This window comes from Ammospiza nelsoni, chromosome W (assembly GCF_027579445.1).
Source record: "Ammospiza nelsoni isolate bAmmNel1 chromosome W, bAmmNel1.pri, whole genome shotgun sequence".
Taxonomy (NCBI): domain Eukaryota; kingdom Metazoa; phylum Chordata; class Aves; order Passeriformes; family Passerellidae; genus Ammospiza; species Ammospiza nelsoni.
In genome coordinates, this window is record NC_080668.1 from 21,482,798 (window position 1) to 21,504,539 (window position 21,742).

The 21,742-nt window shown below is 39.3% G+C and overlaps 1 protein-coding gene across 2 annotated transcripts in view; it reads left to right on the plus strand.

The window, feature by feature from the left end:
• The window catches only part of LOC132086173 (secretory carrier-associated membrane protein 1-like), a 105,702-nt gene extending 84,762 nt beyond the window's left edge, over positions 1–20,940 (plus strand). The window contains exons 6-9 of one of the 2 annotated variants that reach the window (XM_059491642.1): positions 3,752–3,911; positions 9,010–9,111; positions 11,589–11,706; positions 18,054–20,940. In XM_059491642.1, the coding sequence (XP_059347625.1) occupies positions 3,752–3,911; positions 9,010–9,111; positions 11,589–11,706; positions 18,054–18,212 (539 nt within the window). In that variant the 3' untranslated portion in view covers positions 18,213–20,940. The other variant, XM_059491643.1, reaches the window with a different exon arrangement.
• Positions 20,941–21,742: the final 802 nt, after the last annotated feature.

A 21,742-nucleotide genomic window follows, 5' to 3' on the forward strand; every position in this document is an offset into this window, starting at 1 on the left:
CCTTCTCTTTTCCAGGCTGAACAATCCCAATTCTCTCAGCCTTTCTTCAATAGAGGTGCTCCATCCCTCTCATTATCTTGGTGGCCCTCCTCTGGACTTGCTCCACCAGGCCAATGTCCTTCCTGTTTTGGTGGGTGTGGGAGACCCCTCTGGGGCCCCCTGCGTGAGAGACCCCTTAATAAATGTTCTATGCCAGGACTGAGAGATGAACTGGACTTTTTTCGGTCTTCAGGTTGCTGTTTATTTTTCTCTTATCAGAAGTTCTGCGCGCTGTCTGCACCAGACTTAACACACACAGAGGAGACAGCCAAAAAGGTCACAAGATGCATAGTTTCAAGGTCTTTTAAAGCTGTTTCATCCAATTAACTCCTAAAATGTACTTTATTTCTACTTTTCTACCAATATCTAATTATTTGTCTGCTACATAGCACCTGCATTGTAGCTCTTTCTAACCAATCACTCTGTGCTACCAACACTTCTTCATGAAGGAGCCTATTTCACACTCTCTTAGATTCTGATTCATCCCAAAGTCTTGGAAGCCCTCTCCATGGACGAAGGTTAAAAGCAGTGTTTTCCTGGGAATCAGGACCTGTCAGGACAACCAGGGAAATATTCCCCATGCCCTGAGTTCCAACAGGGGGGCTCAGAGCTGGACACAGTACTCCAGGTGGGGCCTCACAAGAGTGGAGTAGACAGGCAGAATCGCCTCTCTGATCCCACTGCTCTGGATGCAGCCCAGGATACGATTGGCTTTCTGAGTTGCAAGTGCACATTGCGAGCTCATGTCCAGCCTCTCATCTACCAGCATTCACCTCCAAGTCCTTCTCAGCAGGGCTGCTCTCAACCTGTTCATTTCTCAGCCTGTATTGATACTGGGGGTTGCCCTGACCCGGGTGCAGCACCTTGTACTTGATCTTGTTGAACCTCATGAGATCCCCATGGGCCACTTGTTGAGCTTGTCCAGGTCCCTCTAGAGCAACTCATGAGTGACTTTTTTTTTTATTGACCTCACCTGCTTCCACAGCTGAATTAGAATCAGGCTTTCTTAGATCATTTCAGTGAGTGCTGTATTGGTATAGCTGTGAAATTATTGTCATGTAGACATTGCATGATGCAGATTTCTGCTAAAGCCTTAGGCCATTTCAGCTCTCAGGTGGTCATTATCTCTAATAACTTGTATCACTGTTAAATTTGAAGAGAGAAGTAGATGGAAGGTATTTAAACCATTACCCTGAACATGAAAACACCTGTGTATTCATACAACCACAAAGCTTATCTAGGTGACTTGATGGCATTGGCTTGCAGCAGGTATAGAGAAGAGTGAATAGAGTGAAGGGAGACTTGTCAGTGAATTCTTGTCTTAGTCTGTAGCTTGCTAATACTCAATTTTTATGACTGAGATTCTCTGTGACAGTAGTGAAGTAGACCCCTATGTTGCCAGGGTTATTGTGCTAGTATCAGTAGTGGGTGAGACGTTTCTTCAACCCTCTTCTGCAGTGATGGTATTCTTTTAAAACTTGTCCTGTTTTTGTAACTGCAGTTACAAAAAAAGTAATAATTTTGGAAAGGTCAAATTCCTTCAGAATGGGGACTTTTCTATTAATCTTGGGCATCTCCCTATTTTCCAGTATTGACTAGAAAAAGTGAGAATACCCCTTTGTAAATTTTTTTCATATTCATCAAAAGAAGGTAGGAATTTGGATTTATATCCATTCTTGGGCTTTATGCAGTAGGCACATACAAATTCTGAAATTAGTTGCTTTCCTAACCTCTTGGAGCAGTGCCAAGTTGTAGATACATTAAATGTTCTTTGTTTAAAAATATGCAGTTTTCTGTTTCTGGTGACTTGTTGGTTATGGAGAGAGACGGGGAAGACTGATTCAGTGATCAGAATCCGATTTTATTGTGGGATACAAATGCTTATATACTATTTCAGGGAGACTAGTAATGTGTACTACAATGATACTAAAATCACATACACAAACTTATGCATATTACAACATCTCTTGCTTGCAGAGTTTAATGAGATTTTCTTTTTCCAGTAAACCTGTCGGATTTAATCTTCTTGCAATCTAGATCTAATTTTCAAAGTTGCTTTTGCTTTTGCCAAGGCATCCTGTTATCGCATCTCTTATGTTAACCAGGTCCAAAGTCCATCATCTGTCTTGTGTCTCCCAGCATTCCAACAGAAAATAGGTGGAGGGACAGAAAGAGAGTGACAGAGACAGAATAAGGAAAATATCACCTCCTGTGAATCCTAACAATGTTCCATTGATCCTCTCCAGCTGGTCTTCTTAGTGGTGAAGGTCCCCCCAAAAAGCATAGAATCCCATGGGTTAATATATGCTCAGACTAGGTAGGAAAACCCAGGCACCTCGGGGGGGGGGGAATTTGCCATTGTCTCTTACTATGGACTCTGGGTTTGTTGCATCATGTGCAGTACTGTGGTGCAAGGCTTCAGGAATTACTCTAGGGGGCACTTCGGGGGGGGTCTTTAATGGATCTGTGGGGTTGGGGATTCCACAGCTCAGCTGGTTTGTGTAAGGGAGGACAGGTGCTCACTGCCTCTGACCAGAGGTTGCACCCGAAACCTCCTCCCCGCCACCTCATTTCAGGGTGGAGTCTGTGTAAACCTGGCTTCTGGGGGCTGTGGTCTCTCCCACCCCAAACTCAGCCAGGGAAGAATTTCTGCTATGTTTGGCTTTCATGTGGATGCATTCTTCTCCCTCAGGCTTTTTTGCTTTTCCCTAGACCTGAGGTGATTAAACAATAGTGTGTGCTCTTTATCTTATCTAGGCAGCTTAATTCACAGTCCAGAGTTCCTTCCTCGGGGAGGCTTCTGTGGTTGTAGCCTCTTTATACAGTTTTTGCTATAGTGAGCAACACTTCATAACAATGTTTAAGGCATGAACCATTTCAGTTCCTGACAGTGCCAGATAGCATGAAAGCAGTATCTGTAATGTTGCTTACTACTGTTGTATCTTTTTTGTTCCAAGAGGTAAAGATATTTGAAATAACCTGTGAGGTTTTAATACCAATGCATTTTCTTTAGTAGAAATTCAGTAGTTAACCTGTAACTAGATCTGCCAATGCAAAAATGTCGGTATTAAGAGCTGAGAACCAAAAAAAGCAGATGTTTAGGACCAATATTATAAGAAATATTTGAGTATTCAACATGTATTAAAGGATCTAGAATAGGTTCTTGCAGATCTTGTTTTACTGAGAAGCATTTTTCCTTAGCTGACTTTTTTTTTTTCTCTATTACATGTAAAACAAAGAGCTTCTCATTAAAAGGGGGGGAGGGTTGGAAAATTTTCCTTTTGTATTTAATATTAAGGCTGACAGTCCTGCACTCATTTAGTTGCCTGATTGTAAGAGAAAAAAAATAACTAGCATGTTAAAAAAAGTACAAATATCCAGTAATTACTGTAGAAGTAGCAGTTATTGCAACTGTAGAAGCCTCTTTTTTCATCATTTTAGGTTTGAAAATATTTGATGACTGATTTTTTTCCTTGCTACATGCCTGATATTACTTGAATTTTATTGTTCACTACTTTCAGCTGTGAATATTTAGCCTTAAGCTTAAAAAACTATAAAAATCAGCATAATGCTGAGAGAGGATATTGATTTATTGTCAGCCTGCTTATGTTTTGTTTAAAAATGCACAGTTTAAGTATTACTTTAACAATTGTAATAATTTATTTTATGAACATAATTTAACTAAGATTTTTCTTTGCTTATGCTTCTACAGTCCATACAGTGACACTGTTTCTTAATATCTTTGGATGTTTGGCCTGGTTTTACATTGATGCTACACGAGGGGTTGATTTTGTATTGAGCATCCTCTGGTTCTTGCTTTTTACCCCTTGTTCTTTTGTCTGCTGGTACAGACCACTTTATGGAGCTTTCAGGTAAGAACTTCAGCTTGAATTAAGATCTTTAAAAAAAATACTTCACTTGTTGAAATGCATTAACATTCCAGAATTTGTTTATCATTAAGATAATCCTTCAATGTAATTTCATTAGAAACAAGTAGAACAATTACCATTAATTCAGTTGCTGTATCTGAAATGCTGATGGCAATAGTTAGGAATATTATAGAATATATTTTAAAATATTTAAAAACCATTAGCTCCTGAGAGCACTGAAGGTCCAGGAATGCATCTGAAATGAAATGTTTGTACATCAATTCACATAGTTTGAGAAACAAGCAAGGTTAACTGGAAGCATCAGCTCCCAGAGCTATGATATCACTGGTATTAGTGGGACTTGGTGGAATGAGTCTGAAGACTGGATTGCCGAAATTGAGAGCTACAGGCTGTTCAGGAGGAATAAGCAGAGCAGGCCAGGTGAAGGAGTTGCATTGTATGTAAGGAAGAGGTTTGATTGTACAGACCTTAGTGTTAGGGATGATGTGGTTGAGAGCCTCTGGGTGAGAATGAGGAGGATGAAAAACAGATGTATTGGGTGTCTACTACTGATCACCCAGCCAGGATGTAAGCCGTGATGACTTATTCTATAGGCAATTAGGAGAAATCTCTGGATTGGTAGCCCTTGTCCTTATGAGGAAATTTCAACTTCCCAGATATCAACTGGGAATACCATATTGCTGTGACAAGCAACCATGGGAAATTCCTGAAGTTCGTGAAAGAACTTTTTAACACAAGGCCTCAGGGAGCCCTCTAGGAAAGATGCCCTCCTAGACTTGTTTGTGAATACAGAAGGACTCATGGGAGATGTGATGATTGGTGATTGTCTTGGCAACACTGACCCTGAAATGGTTGAGTTTAAAATTTTCAATGTAGCAAGAAACCATGTCAGCAGAGTTCTAAGCTATTCAGGGAGCTACCTAGCAGAGTACCCTGATTTTGAAGGCTTATGAGTCCACGAGTGTTGGTCAGTTTTTGAGAACCACCTTTTAAAAGTACAGGAGCAGGCAATTCCACTGCATCAAAAGCCAAGCAAGTGAGGCAGAAGAACATGAGCTCCTTGTGGAACTCAAGAGGAAAAAGAAATTGTATGATCTCTGGAAGAAAGGTCAGGCTTAGCAGCAAAATTACCCAGCCATGGTTCTCATATGCAGCAAGAGGACATGAAATGCCAAAGCTGAGCTAGAATTTAAACTGGGAAGTGTTTTATCAGACAAGAAGGGCTTTTCAAAGTACGCCAATAGCAAGAGGAGGGCTAAAGAAAATATTGGACTGCTACTTGATGATGATGGTCACTTGAATAATAGGGATAAAGTAAAAGCAGAGGCATAAAATGTTTTTATTGTCTTATTTTTTAATAAGACTGAGTCAGAGGACTGTGAGTGTGGTAACAGTCACTTTCCATTTGTGGACACTGAAATTGTGAGGGACCAGCTGTATCAGTTGAATGTTCACAAGTCTGTGGGGCCTTAGAGGGTCTGTGGGGCTCTGATACAGGGTATTGAAGGAGCTAGCAGATGTTATGGCAGGATCCCTCTCAATAATCTACCAAAGATCTTTGGAGTCTGGGGGGGTCCCTGCTGACTGGAAGCTAGGCAATGCTATTCCAATTTACAGAAAAGGCATGAGAGAAGACCCAGGGAACTACAGATGTGTTGTTAGTCTAGCCTCAGTGCCTGGAAAAATTATGGAGATTACACTGGGTGCTATTGAAAAGCATTTAGAAAACAATGCAATCATCAGGCACAATGTGGGTTCACAAAGAAAAAATCCTATTTAACTAATTTGATATCTTTCTATGATAAATGTCACTTGCTGTCACTCTTGCGCCGAGAATGACACAGGAACAGGTGAGAGGCAGTATTGTAGAAAGAGCAAAAGAAGGTTTTATTCAAGAGAACTGCACAGTTTATATAGAGTGATACAATACATTCTATTTGATTGGCTAGTTAACACCATTCTCATACACCATCCTTGAGAAGAACAGAAAGACGAAGTAGAAAAATACCACCTGCAGATTGTTTATACTAACAAGTTATCACATTCTTACAACTCCCTGAAAATTCTCACAAGCCGCTGTGAGAAACACTTGCCGTTTCTCTCTCTCTGTCCCATGGCATCCACAACTTGCCTAGTGGATGAAAAGAAGGCAGTGGATGTATTTTTTTCTCAATTTTAGGAAGGCCATTGATACTGTCCCTCACAGCATCCTTCTGGACAAGTTGTCCAACTGTGGGATGAGCAGGTTCATGGTGTGCTGGGTGAAGAACTGATGTAAGGGCAGCGCTCAAAGGTTTGTAGTGAATGGAGCTACATCTGCCTGGTCACTATTCACTAGTGGTATCCCTCAGGGTTCAATTTTAAAGCTAGTCAGTCCTGTTCAATATTTTTATCAATGATCTGGATGCAGGAGTTGAATGCACCATTATCAAATTTGCTGATGATACCAAACTGAGAGGGGCTGTTGGCTCTCTTGAAGGACAATAGGCCTTGAAGAGGGATCTAGATAGGTTGGAGCATCGGGCAACCATCAGTGGCATGAAATTTAACAAGTCCAAGTGCCAGATCCTGTACCTGGGATAGAGTAATGCTGGGCACAAGTATAGATTGGGAGAGGAGTGTGTGAAAAGCAGCCCTGCAGGAAGGGATCTGGGGGCTCTGGTCAGCAGCAGGCTCAGTATAAGTCAGCAGTGAACCCTGGCAGCCAAGAGAGCAAACTCCATCCTGGGGTCATCAAACACAGTAGAACCAGTTGGTCAAAAGAGGTGATGATCCTGCTGTATTCACTGCTGATGTGGCCTCACCTTGAGTACTGTGTGCAGTTGCGGGCCCCACAACTTAAGAAGGATGTGAAAGTCCTTGAATGTATTCAGAGAAGGGCAACCAAGCTGGTGAAAGGGCTGGAAGAAATGTCCTGTGTGGAGCAGCTGAGGACACTGGGTTTGCCTAGTTTGGAGAAAAAGAAGCTGAGGGGTGACCTCATGGCTCTCTGCAGCTTCCTGGGGAGGGGAAGTGGAGAGGGAGGTGCTGAGCTCTTCTCCCTAAGATCAGTGACAGGACGCATGGGAGTGGTTCAAAGCTGGGGCAGGGGAGGTTCAGAGCTGACAGTAGGAAGCATTTCTTTACTGAGAGGGTGGTCAGACACTGGAACAGGCTTCCTAGAGAGGTGGTCGATGCCCCAAGCCTGTCAGTGTTCAAGAGGCATTTGGACAATGCCCTTAATAACATGCTTTAACTTTTGGTCAGCCCTGAAGTGGTCAAGCAGTTGGACTGAATGATCATTGTAGGTCGCTTCCAACTGAAAATGTCCTGTTTGATTCTATTTATAGCTTTTACCATTGACATAGTATTTGTAGGAAATATTTAATTTTGTATTGAGCTGATAACAGTTTTAAGGAAAATTTTCATTAAATCTGTATCCCTTCATGGGCAGGTTAATAGTTAACGATGTCTTTAATATTTGGCTTCCTGAATGAACTTCATAAAACCATAGACTTAAAAAATCTTATGCTGCTAAGTGACCTGTAGTGTCTGTAATTGAAGGAGGCTGATAGTCTTAAAAATTAGTAGATCAGGTATGTATTGATTAAATTCTAATATTTTCCTAGTTTTTAGCAGTCTGAATTTTGAAAACCTTGACAAGCTTGACAGGTGGTATCTTAGTCTTGAAAAATTGAATGGTTGGTTTGACTGCAAAATTGAACTCTTTTTTTTTTTTTGGTGAAAATCAGCATGTAGAGATTCTAAAAAAATACTCTGAGAGTATGGGAGTTTATTTCCTTTTCAGATTGAAAAGAATCTGGATGTTCTCAGTTTAAATGCACTAATTTTTTTTAGAGATAGACTGATAGCCATAAATTGCAGTTGAGCATTGAGCATAACTTTTAGACTAAATGAGATGTTTCTTTTTGCTAGCCAAGAAGATATTGCTGTACCTACACATCTTTGAGGAATCATATAGTCTAACTTGCATTTATTTGTACACTAAATTCTTACATTCTTAAGGCTAAAAATGAGAAGAGTATTTTTAATTTTGGTCTAACTTTTGTTGATGACTGGTTACAATGTGGGTAGAAATTGAGATAAATTAAAAATACAGAGAGTTGCCAGTATTTTAAAATTATACTATTTCATTTTCATCATAAATATTGCATGTTCTCTCTTAGTAGTGTTCTTTTATATGAAATTATTATTCCTGATGTGGTGGAATTCAGTGTCATGTTATTTTTCAGGGTTTTAGATTTAGTAAATCCTTAGCATTTCTTAGTGACTATTTATTGTTTGGAAAAGGAAAACTACTACTTGCATATTTAATTTTCAATCATCTGTTCAGCTGAAATAGGGTGAACTTGTTGAATAAATAGAAAATAACAAATTCCCTTCTGCAGAATGACCTATTACTGGCAAATTCTTGTTCAGTGACTTAAGTGATCTTTAGTTCCTTTAGAAATTTGGTAGAAAGCATGTAATGCAGGTATTAGTTTTCATAGTAATACATTGAGGTCTTTGAGATTCTGCCTGCATGTTTATATTTGGGGATTTTTTACAAGCTATTTGTCAGGCTAACATTTTAGTAATTTAAACAGAAAACATATCTTGTATATTTTGTTTTTAAACAACAACTGCTTCAGTATTCTGATCCACATTGTGTTTCAGCGATTCCATATTAGTTTTTATTGCTTCTTACAAGTAAAATATTTTCTTCCCATCATGCTAGCACTGTGAACTTCAGTTTAAAAGTGGACTTCTGTTCTTTATGCATTGTAGCAGAAGTTGTATGTTTAGTCTGAGGCCCTGCTGTGTGCTGAACAGAACACTAAAGAATAGTATCTTGCTGTTATTCTCACCTCTGTGAGAAGTGCAAATGGCAAAAGTACTATATTAAAGAAGTAGCAACAGCTCATATATAAACACTCTACAAAATCACAGAATTACTGGAACTTCAAGTCACCATCAATAAAATATAAAAGCACTTTTTCTTTAGTTAATGCAGAAAAAAAAATGTAGATTGGTACTACAATATTTGTGAAAAGTAATACATTTCCTAACTGCTTTAATTTCCCCCCCCCCCCTCTTTCAGGAGTGACAGTTCATTCAGGTTCTTTGTGTTCTTCTTTGTATATATCTGTCAGTTTGCTGTACATGTACTTCAAGCTGCAGGATTTCAAAGATGGGGAAACTGGTGAGTATTCTGTTTTCTGTAGCATTGTATTGTCTGTAAGACAAACTCATATTTGATATAGCAGCTGCAACCAGTCCATGGTTTTAAAAGAAAAAATAATCTTGTGTTCACTGGAATTCTTACATTTAGCAGTCAAAAAAGCATTTTTGGAGTGCTCTTAGCTAGAAAAAGTATGTGAAACATATCCCAAGAGTATGAGATACTTCTGTTACTAGACTGGTCAAAATTCTGTCTTTCAGTGTAAGCCACAGTCGTGGTTTAACCCCAACCAGCCCTCAAGGCCCCCACAGCTGCTTGCTCACTCCCCCACCAGTGGGATCAGGAAGAGAATCAGAAGGGTAAAAGCTATAAAACTCCTGGGTTTAGATAAAGACAGTTTAACAGGCAAAACAAAAGCCACACACACAAGCAAAGCAAACCAAGGAATTAATGTACTGCCTCTCATACACCAGCAGGTATCCAGCCATCTCCAGGAGAGCAGGGCCCCATCACACATAATGGTTACTTGGGAAGACAAATGCCATCACTGCAAACTTCCTCCCCCTTCCTCCTTATTCCTCCCACTTCATATACTGAGCATGATATCACATGGTCTGGACTATCCCTTTGGTCAGTTGGAGTCATCTGCCCCAGCTGTGTCTCCTCCCACGCACCCCCAGCCTCCTCGACAGCTTGGCAGTATGAAAAGCAGCAAAGTCCTTGCCTCTGTGCAAGCCTTGCTCAGCAATAAGAAAAACATCCCTATATTATCAACACTGTGTTCAGCACAAATCCAAAACACAGTCCCATACCAGCCACTGGGAAGAAAATTAATTCTACCCCAGCCAAAACCAGCTCAGCCACTTCATACTGCTCTTTTATTTATTACCTCTCCTCTTTTAGTGGTGTGTGGAGAACTTATTTGCTCTATATTTAGGATAAAGAAATAAGCAAAACTTAAAAAAATGTAAATAATTTAGGCTATAATAATTTACTGTTTGAATATTATTTTGTATAATTTGTTATTTCTAATAATATTAATATACTTACTAATAAAATTTATTGCTAAAATTGGAAGAATTAATCAACAATGTATTTCAGTGAATATAGTGCTATATCTTTGATATTATTTAAAAAGCTGCTTTGTCCAAGTCAGCTTTTTATTCAGTAATAGTTGATTTTCATTTTGATGCTTATAAATATATAAGCTTTTACTTGAACTTTTTATGTAGATATAGCTTTGTTTATATAGATATAGCTTTATTTGAAGCTACAAGGTCTAATATTAGGATTTTACAAGGAAAAGCTATTGGGAATCACTCACCCTTCTTGGGGGAAAAAAAAAACAAAACAAGGACAAACTTGAATTAACAAAAAGCATGGTTGTAGTAGCCAGCTATAACTGGCAATAATGTAGCTGGGTAATGACATTTCCGTGTATCAGCAGTTTTCTGTTAACCTCCAAATGTACGTAAGGCAAAAATAAACATCACTGCTTTAGAACTGGAGTAAAAGGAAAAATCCTGGTTTATTATTTTCACTCTCAAAGCCACTATTTGGCTTTTTCCTAGATAACTTGATTGACATGAACAAAGTGAAAAAGTGATTTTAGAAAACCAACTCTCAAAGTATGGCACGTGTACTTTTAAGGATACCTGGGGAAGTGGCATGAAAAATAGCCAGATCATCATCAAACGCTAATTGCAATTTTGATTTTGGAGTTCTGTGCTAGAGTCCAATTGAACATAGGGGACATCATAGCAATTTAAAACAAGTAGAAGAAAGTTTTAAGGTTGTTTCAGTTTACATAAATGTTTTGCTCTTTTTGGTGAAAGAATCTTTTCTATCTTAATGTGTTATTTTTATTAGGGCAACGTGCTCTTTTGTGACTTCAAGTTTATGTTGATGTTTCAAATTTGAAGAAAGGGGAAATATTTGAAGTAATATTGATGTAGCAATCTGCTCTCTTAATTAATCTGACACTACCTACTTAAAAAAAATATAATAATCACAGTTGAGAAGGCATCATTGTGTGGTTACAGTAAAATTAATTTTCCCACATAAAAGCTCTGTGTGTGTGTGCCATATTTTTGGTTTTCTTTTGTAAAAAGTTAGAAGTTATCTTTTTAGGGATGTTTTCTCTTCCACAAAATCATGTTGTCTTAAATTATTCTCAAATTACAGTATGACAAAAAAAAAAAAACCAAAAAGTGATGAGCAACTCTAATGTCTCAATTTCCTCACAGCTCTCCTGAAGGATAATCATCTTTGCTAAAATTTTTCTTATAGTTTCACTGCATGAATTGGGAAAAATGGCAACTAAGCTGTAAAAGCTTATAGAACAGAAATATGCTCATATATAATTTTCATGAGGTTTTCTTCAAAAATATTCAGTTGATCAGAACCAGGGTGTTATAAAGCTTCCCTTGATGTGGATAACTGTGGTTGAACGGTTCATGTGCTGTGCTAGTCAAGTTTGTATTTTCTTTTTCCTTCAGTGGGTGGATTTCATCTCTTACTAGTCTTAATAAGAGTATCCCTGTTGGCATTATGATGACAATCATAGCTGCACTTTTCACAGCATCTGCTGTTATTTCATTAATTATGTTTAAAAAGGTAAGTTACTTATTATTCCCCTCTTCTGTTTTCTATGTTCTGGAATTTGCTTTCCTGCTTGAGAGGCAATCTCTCTCAAAGTAATGGGGATTAAATTATATTCTTGCACATGTGCTTGTGCCTTACCTTTTAACAACTGTGCTTCAGTAGTATTTTTTTGCTTATACTGTCATGGAGTTATGAAATGCTGTTGTTACAGTGCACTTATTTCTGCAAATTAAATGGGGAAGGATAGCTTTGAATAAGAGAAGCTGGGAGGTGAGCCCACAATTAAAGGGTAGGTGAATGCACTGGACACTAAGGTAGGACTTGTAGATGCGAGGTTGCAATTTCCAAATCTGTGGTGATTCATCAGGCTGAGTGAAGCATGATTCAAATGATTACTAAGTTTCAGCTCTTATAAAAATTATTCCTCATTAAAATCAATAGAAGTGTGAGATGCATAGCACCTTGGAAAGTTATTTTTATTTCTCTGCTTGGATTATTTTAACATTTTGCTGTCAATTAATGATTGCATAGCATAAAACCTCAAAGATGCTGTTCTCCCTTGGTTTCTTTTTGTGAATTTCCATCCGGAAAGCCTAAGTTTAGATAATAATGTGCTAGTAAGCCTTTTATGTTGTTTCAATTAAATGTAAGTGATAATTCTGCTGCTGATATGCTGGTAATTCTAATAATTCAACTGCAGTTACAGTTCCACTTAAAGGTCTTCATGTACCCAAACTCTACTGGCCTATTTATAGTAAGGTAGAAACTTCCTTTCTCCTTATTTGTTTTTTTGCATAAATACTCAGGCATAGGAGAAAGAAACAAATGAAAAATATGTATGGTGAGCATTTTTTACACTCTTTCTATCACATGAATCTGAATTCTTTTCAAAAAACATGTATACTCATATATGATCTGGTGACATTTATAACAAAAAAAAAGTTACATGAATTTTCCTGCTATGCTTATAGAATTATAGAATTGTTAAAGTTGGAAAAGACCTCTAAGATCATCAAGTCCAACCATCAACCCAGCACCACCACCATGTTCACCACTAAACCATGTCTTCAAGTATCCACATGTTTTTTGAACACTTTCAGGGATAGTGACTCTACCACTTGCCTGGGCAGGCATTTCCATTAAGAAATTTTTCCTAATATCTAATCTAAACCTCTCCTGGCACAACTTGATGTCATTTCCTCTTGTCCTATCCCTTGTTACTCAAAAGAAGAGATCAACTCCCACCCTGCTACAGCCTCCTTTCAGGTAGCTGTAGAAAGCAATAAGATCTCCCCATAGCCTCCTTTTCTCCAGGCCAAACACCCCCAGCCCCCTCATCTGCTCCTCATAAGACTTGTGATCCAGCCCCTTCTCCAGCTACATTACTCTTCTGCGGACACACTCCAGCACCTCAATGTCTTTTTTGTAGTGAGGGGCCCAAACCTGAACACAGGATTCAAGGTATGGCCTCACCAGTGCCAAGTACAGGGGGACGATTGCTTCCCTGATCCTGCTTCCCGCACTATTTCTGATACAAGCCAGGATGCCATTGGCCTTATTGGCCACCTGGGCACACGCTGGCTCACGTTCTGCTGGCTACCAATCAGCAGCCCCAGGGCCTTTTCTGCTGGGCAGCTTTCCAGCCACTCTTCCCCAAGCCTGTAGTGCTGCGAGGGGTTGTTGTGGACCCAAGTACAGGTTCTAATGCCTGGCCTTGTTGAATCTCATATATTTGGCCTCAGCCTGTCAATCCAGCCTATCCAGATCCCTCTGTAGACCCTTCCTATCCTCCAGCAGATCAACACTCCCACCCAACTTTGTGTTTTCTGCAAACTTGCTTCAGGCACACTCGATTGCCTCATCCAGATCATCAATAAAGATATTAAACAGGACTGGTCCCAATACTGAGCCGCAGGGAACACCACTCATAACCGGCCACCAGCTGAATGTAACTCCATTTACCACTGTTGTAGCCTTGCTTTTGTATTTCTGAAGTCCCATATTGTCATAATCATATTTCTAAAGTCTCATACCTTCTTGGGGGCAGTTCTTCACAGCTCTGACTTCTTCTCCTGCTTGTTATCAGCTCAACTGGCCAAGCCCAGCCCCTTTTATCCTAGTTATCTTCACTAGCTACAGCTGCAGTCCAATTAAGGACATTGCAGCTGCAGCCCATCAAAACAACCAGGGCTTATCAGGGCAAGGCCTATATACAGATATTCAATATACAATACAGATGTTTTACTAAGACTCCTACTATATACCACCACTCTGGGCCTGGCCATCCAGCCAGTTTTTTACTCAGTGAAGAGTGCATCCCATCCGCACTTTGGGAAATCAGTTTCTCCAGGAGAATGCTGTGAGAAACAGTGTCAAAGGCTTTACTGAAGTCTAGGCAGATGACATTCACAGCCTTTCCGTCATTCACTAAGTGGGTCACCTTGTCGTAGAAGGAGGTCAGGTTCTTCAAGCAGGACCCGCCTTTCCTAAACCCATGCTGGCTGGGCCTGATCCCCTGGCTGTCTTGCACTTGTTGCATGATGACACTCAGGATGATCTGCTCCATGACCTTCCCTGGCATCAAGGTCAGGCTGACAGGCCTGTAACTCACTGGGTCCTCCTGACCCTTCTTTTAGATGGGCATCACATTTGCTCACTTCCAGTCATCTGTGATCTCCCCAGTTGATCAGGACTGCTGGTAAATTATTGAAAAGGACTTAGTGAGTTCTTCCACCAGCTTTCTCAGTACCTTTGGGTGGATCCCATCAGGTCCTATTGGCTTGTGCAGGTCTAAGTGGCATAGCAGGTTGCTAACCATTCCCTCCTGGTTAACAGGGGTTTCATTTTGCACCCTGTCTGTTTTTCAGCTTAGGGGGCTAGATACCCTGAGGACAACTAGTCTTGTTATTGGAGACTGAGGCAAAGAAGACATTACGTACCTCAAACCTTTCCTCATCCTTTGTTACTGTTTCTCATCATATCCAACAAAGGATGGAGATTCTCCTTAGCCCTTCTTTTGTTGCTGGTGTATTTGTAGAAACACTTTTTGTTGTCTATAGTAGTATAGTAGGAGTCCCTGTAAAATCTATGTACTGTATAAGTGGCCTTGCCCCAGTCCTAGTTATTCTAAATAGGCTACAGCTGTGATACCCTTAATTGAGTGGCAGCTGTGGCCAATGAAGGCAACTAGGATAAAAGGGGGTGGGTTGAAGGCCCTGGGGGAGTAACGAGGGGTAGTCCTGCTAAGAAGAGCTGCATGGTAGAAAACCAGCTAGAAGGTACAGACTTGAGAAATAATATAACAACAGTATGGTTGCAACAATTGTCTTTTACAGCAGCAGCCATATTAAGTTCTAGCTGGGCTTTGGACCTTCTAATTTTCACAACATCCTTATAGGCCTCCCAAGCTGCCTGCCCCTTTTTCCAGAGATGGTAAGCTCTCTTTTTGTCCTGATTGCACAGCCAAAGCTCTCTGTTCAGGCTAGCCAGTCTTCTTCCCTGACAGCTTATCTTTTGGCACATGGGGACAAGCTGTTCCTGCACCTTTAATTTTTCCTCCTTAAAGCACATTCAATCTTCCTGGACTCCTTTGCCTTTCAGGACTGCCTCCCAAGGGACTCTCTCAACCAGTCTCCCAAACAGGCCAAAGTCTGCCCTCTGGAAGTCAAAGGTGGCAGTGTTCCTGCCCCCCCCCCATCCTTACTTCTCTGAGAACTGAAAATTCTGTCATTTTGTGATTGCTGTGCCCAAGATGGTCTCCAACCATCACATCACCAACACGTCTTTCTCTGTTCAAAAACAGCACATCCAGCAGGGCTTCTTCCATTTTTGGCTCCCTTACCAGCTGTGTCAGGAGGTTCTCTTCCACACACTTCAGGAACCTCCTGGACTGTTTCCTCTTTACTGCATTGTATTTCCAGCAGACATGTGGTAAGTTTAGTCCCCCATGAGAACAAGGGCTAATGATTGTGAAACTTCTCCCAGCTGCTTGCAGACTATTTCATCTGCATCTTCATTCTGGTTGGGTAGTCTATAACAAACTCCCACCAGGATATCTGCCTTGTTGTCCTTCCCCCTAATTCTTGTCCATAAACACTCAACCCTATCATCACTACCATTAAATTCTAGACAATCAAAACACTCCTTAATATACAGGGCTACCACACCTTCCTTGCCTGTTGCTTCTGAAGTGTCTATAGCCATTCATTGCAACACTCCAGCTGTGAGAGTCATCCCATTGTGTCCGTGATGGCAACTATATTATAGTTTTTCTGCTGCACAATGGCTTCTAGTTCCTCCTGTTTGTTGCCTGTTCTGTATGCATTGGTGTAGATGCACTTCAGTTGTGCTAATCACCCTGATGCCTTTTTTGCATGGAGATGCCCTAATTCCTGCATGACTATTCACAGGTGCTTCTGGGATTTCTAACATCAATAATCCCTGCATACTTGCTGCCATATGGATCTTCATCCCCTGCCTCCACTGATATGGCAGACTGAAGGACCTTGCTAGCTCACTGTCCCTTCAAGCAGTGGTGTGTCACCCCCAGGCTTATCTCTCTCCAGTCTGGCTTTATCCCTGTCCTTCTTCCAATCTAGTTTAAAGCTCTCAAGTAGCCCTGCTCACTGCTGAGCCAAGATTCTTTTTCCCCTTTGACACAGGTAGGCCCCATCTGTTCTCAGCAGGCTCAGGGTCATGTAAACCAACCCATGATCAAACCCCACAAAATTCTGCTGGTAACACCAGTCTCAAAGCCAGATATTCATCTGCATGATCTTCCTGTTTCTTGCCCCATCGTTCCCTGCAACTGGCAGGACAGAAGAGAACACAACTTGTGCTCCAGATCTCTCAACCAGTCATCTCAAGGCCCTCAGGTCCCCCTTGATTGTCCACAGACTTCTTGTTGGACTTCGTTGCTGACCACCTGGAAAGCCAATAGTGGGCCATACCAAGTTGGGAAATTTCTTAGTCATGCCCCTTACCTATGGGTTGGGTCCAGTTGGCATATCCATCCCTCTGTTCTTCTCAGAAGGGATTCACCAATGACAACTACCCTTTATTTCTTAACTGAGGTGGTTGTGATGCAGGGGGTAGGCTGCTCTGCCTTAGGTGAACCCTTCAACCTGGAAGAACCTTCATTCACATTTTCATTTCCCTGGTCCTCAAGTTGCAGCGGGACTGAGCATGCGACTAGCATGTCTTGACCCTACCTCCTCTTGGAATTTCTATCTGAACACTGCTGGAACCCAGGTGTTGGTAGCTATGTTTGTTCTTTTCTATATCTTTTCTGTCTCTCTTCTTCTTCTAATTCCTTCTTCTCAGAATTTTTGAGTAACTTAAAATCAAATGGGCTTGGAGTTTGCTAAGTTGAATGGGCAAAGGTAATGCTTTGGGAAGTGTTTCATATTGATTGAATGCTGCTCTAAACCTTTTGCCAAAGTTCTTTGATTTTCTACAGTTGCCAGTAGGTTGTTGTTTTTTTTTTTTGACCTCTTGAGAACATCTTGTTAGTATTTCTCCCATGCCTCTAACTCAGAGTACATGAACGACCACAAGCCCTTTTAAAAGTCTCATTGAGCAAGGATTTTTGGGCCTTATATCCCCACAATTTATATACTGGGTGTATGTTCCATGGTATGGAATATCCCTTTGACCAGTTCAGGTCACCTGTCCTGGCTATGCTCCCTCCAAGCTTCTTGTGCATCTCCTCCCTGGCAGAGCATGAGACATTGAAGACATTGAAAAGTGCTTGACTCAGGGTAAGCACTGCTCAGTGACAACCAAAACACTAGTGTATTATCTGCATTATTCTCATACTGAATCCTAAACACAACACTGTAGCAGCTACTGAGAAGAAAACTAACTCTCCCAGCAGAAACCAGGACAAATGTTCAGTCATAACTTAATAGGCACTTGCAACCATGTCAATCAGTAAAATTAAGATTGTATTATGTAAAAAAGTTCACTGGAATGTTATTGACACAGTAGATTCAAAAATATTTTTTTCTTTTTGTTTCTTGCTGTTACTTTTAACAAGCACCCTTAGCATATGTTATGCCAAGGATACAGTCTATTTGTGTATTTAAATGTGTTGTTTCAGACAGTAGATAGCACACATGTAAACTTGGAAAAAGGTACAGGCATCCTACGGTCAAACTGCACGCACAGCAGGGCAATCAGAAGTTGTAGAATTTGTGGGGGAGAAAAATTCTGTTTATTCATTTTCAGATTATCCCAAACATATGAACAAACCAGATTTTTCTACCACACGGCTCTACTTCATGTTTGAGACTTTGCTATTACTCTACCAAGAAATTGAAGCTTCAGCATGCTTTTTTACTACTTTTCCACCTCCCTAGGTGCATGGTCTCTACCACATTACTGGCGCTAGTTTTGAGAAAGCGCAGCAGGAGTTTGCAACAGGAGTGATGTCCAACAAAACTGTACAAACTGCTGCAGCCAACGCTGCATCAACAGCAGCAACCAGTGCAGCTCAGAATGTGTTCAAGGGTAACTGAATGTAGGGAAATATAAAAAATCATGACAGTTCTCTTCCATTGTACTTTATTTTCCAGTCACTTATTATATTCCCTAAAAACATATATCAGGATACATACAGCATATTTGTTTCTTCTGCAGCAGTGCATAGGTAAAATGGGAAATGTTTGTTTATTTTATAATTTGCTTATTTTTAAAAGATAACCATTCTCTGTGCTTATTTGAAATGTTGCATTTTGGAATAATAAACTTTCCTTATTTAGGGAGGATAAGTGGTTTCAACAACTGAATGAGAATGAATTGTTGTATACAATGATCAAATATATTAAGAATTTGGAGAGTTTTTTAGTGGTTCATCTTGGTGGGTTTTTTTAACTTCAGGAAAGAACTTTGGCTAAATTGTTTTCCTTTGTAAAAACTGTTTTCCCTATTTCTGCTATAAATGGGGTAGACCGAGAGATGTAAAAAGTTAGGTTTGGCTATGCTTTTGCAATTTCAGCAGCTGCTGGAGGACAAATACAATTAGAATAGATATAAATTATTTTCTTGGGTTGTTTTTAGGATAAGTCTTTTGATAGAAACCTGTAATTTTGCATGAATACTGTCATCTGTACTTGTTTAAATAGTGTTTTGGTCCAGAATTTGCCTGCACAAAGTTATATCATTTGTTTCTATCTATTTTCATGGAGTGTTCTCTACCTGTGAGAAATTACTATGATGCAGAAACATTCTCTGTAATAGAATGTACAATGCACTATATAGTTTAAGGAAGTTAACTGATGATTTCAATCACAGATCTAAATTATTATATATTTTCTATTTTTAATTTCAGTATTCATGTCTTGGGGCAGTCATTTTGTTGGAAAAGAAACAAATATTGACCTCTAGAACACTAGTTTCATGCCACACTTCCCTCTTAACATGCAGTGGTGTTTTTGTTGTGTTTGGGATGTGTAGATTTGTATTTAACAGTGGTAGTAAATCTCCCGCCTTATCAGTCACAATGTTTACTGCTTGTCCAAAAATCAAAATATACAGTATATAATTTCCTAAAATTATGCTTTTTAAGCAATGGCATTTAACAGATACATGCTTTCATTTTAACTCAGCTATTTCTGTGATTTCATTTAAGATGGAAGGAAAAACAGCTTTTAAACTTTTGAATTAGAAAAGTGAGAAATCTTCATCTTTCACAAAGCTAATTTTAGCTCATTGAACTGGAGGCCTAAGAGGTTAAATTGGTGCTGTGGAACTGAACAGTGCATACTATCAAAATATTCTAGAATTGAATCAGATCTTTCTATTAAGTGCCATTTCTCTCCTTTGATGGCTATTTGATATTCTTGGATTGCCTCATGAGTCTTATGCACAATACTTGGGCTTTTTTTAAACTCTGTTTTAGAAAATTAAAACAGGAAGGGACCCTATCCCATAACCTGTATAAGTACACACTGTAGATGAAATTAATTCAGCTCTTAAGGTGTATTACCTTTAGTAAAAGGTAAAAATTCTGAGGCCCCTCCATGTTCTGAATGTGAACAGACTTTGATAGATTTTTTTTTCACTGCAGTGTATTTATTATAGCATAATAGTATTACAAAAAAGAAAATCTGTCGCTTAATCCCCTGATCAGGACTGTACTGTTAGCATGAAGTCCCTACTAGTATCCTTTCTTTTACCAGTTTCATTAAATCCATCTTGAATTTGGACTAATGCAGTAGTTTCACCTATGCTGAAGTTTATATTACTGAATATACTTATTTCTAAATATTCTCTGCATCATGAAGTTAAAATTAATTTAAATATTCTGTGTAATAGGGGCTCTACAATTCTATGCTAACACTAAACTTACATTTGGGTGGAATGTTATTAAACACTTTCCAGACAGAAGTCACAATTTTCTGTTGAGATCAGGCATCACACCTCTAGCAGCTGTATCTCAAAATCGTTCTTTTCATAATCTTTTTTATTTAACTTGAGGGTTGTATCTAGGAACTCTACTATGGTTACTTTTGAGTTGAATTTAAGAAGTTCTCTTGGATATCTTTTGGATATGAATCCCAGACACATCATCCTTGCAATTTAATTTAAGTTCTAAGATTGCATAATAGCATACATTACCAAAATATATTATGAAAGAAACATTAGGAATAAAACCTGAATTTGACAGTTAGATTCCCCCCTCCCCTCAAAGTTTAACTGTTCATTGAGAAAACATATTTAATGTTTTTTATATATATATGTATGGATTGTTGATTTGCAATGTCATGGGTTGAATGTACAGATTTTAACCTCCTAAGTGAAATTCAAGGTTCAATTACATGTGAATTATTCAAACCAGAAATCTCTGATGTTTTGCAGCCCTAAAGGGAGGGAGGTGGTGTTTGAGTTTACCTTTGACAACAGAAGGTTGATATTTGTTAGAATATTTTGTACCTAACTAAAACTAGATTTTACACTTATTAATTAATCAGAGTATGGTGCCCACTTAAGTTGTCATTTTGTAGTGTTGTAGCAAATTGAGTTCACAGCATGAAGTTTAAACACTGGAGTGTCTGTAGTCATTGATTTGTAATTTAGGAGTTGATTTTATTTATCTGGGGATGTTTGTATATTTTGTAAATTACTAATAATGCTCTGCCATCCTGATGAATGTCATAGTTCTCTACAAATGCACTTCTGTCCTTCTGTTGCATGCCTGAGTAGTTCAGAAGCTTTGTATACTTATTGTATTAACCCAGTGTCATAGAATAAAAAAAAGATTTCTTTTTCTGAATGTTTGATCTGTATAGTTTTGAACAATATAGGGATTTTTCTTTTGAAAGTCAGGATAAACATGCAGGGCAGATTGTCTACTTACAAGTGCTCTCAGGCACATGGTGTGATTCCGGGGTGTTTTGTGCAAGGCCGGAAGCTGGACTCTGATCCTCATGGGTCCCTTCCAACTCAGGATATTCTATGAATTGTAAAAACCAAATGAATAGAACATGCAGTAGGAACAGAACAGGACCTGTAAATTTATTTTATATGTATACCCACAAAACAATAGTTATAATTTCTGGAACACTACTGATCATGTAAAACAGAGTTAAAAGGCTCAACAGTTTATAGTTAATACAGGGATAATTTATTCCCTATATATTGTATAGAGACATGATAACACTGCAGTTTCTGTGGGAGATGTTTGAAAAAGTTTTTCTGAAGTCTTGGTTTATCATGCCTCATTGTCTATGTGCAATCTGTGTCATTAGGGAAATGTGACTATGACATGAGAATAAAATTACTGCCTCTGGCTACAACAAACTCAGCATTCTATGTCAGAGAAGCTCAAACAGTAGTTTGAATTGCTAGAGTCAACCTGCATGCATGCAAGCACATCTGCTTTCAGTGAAGGTACAGTGTTGTGTCCCCTGCTTTTCTCTACTAGTACAGTATTTAATTCCTAATTGCAGCTTTGGGTAACCACAGTGATTAAACACAGCAGTCACAAAGAACTATCCAGGAACATTGATTCTAGCAGAGCTACAGGTCAAAAAGTCTCTGGAATTTG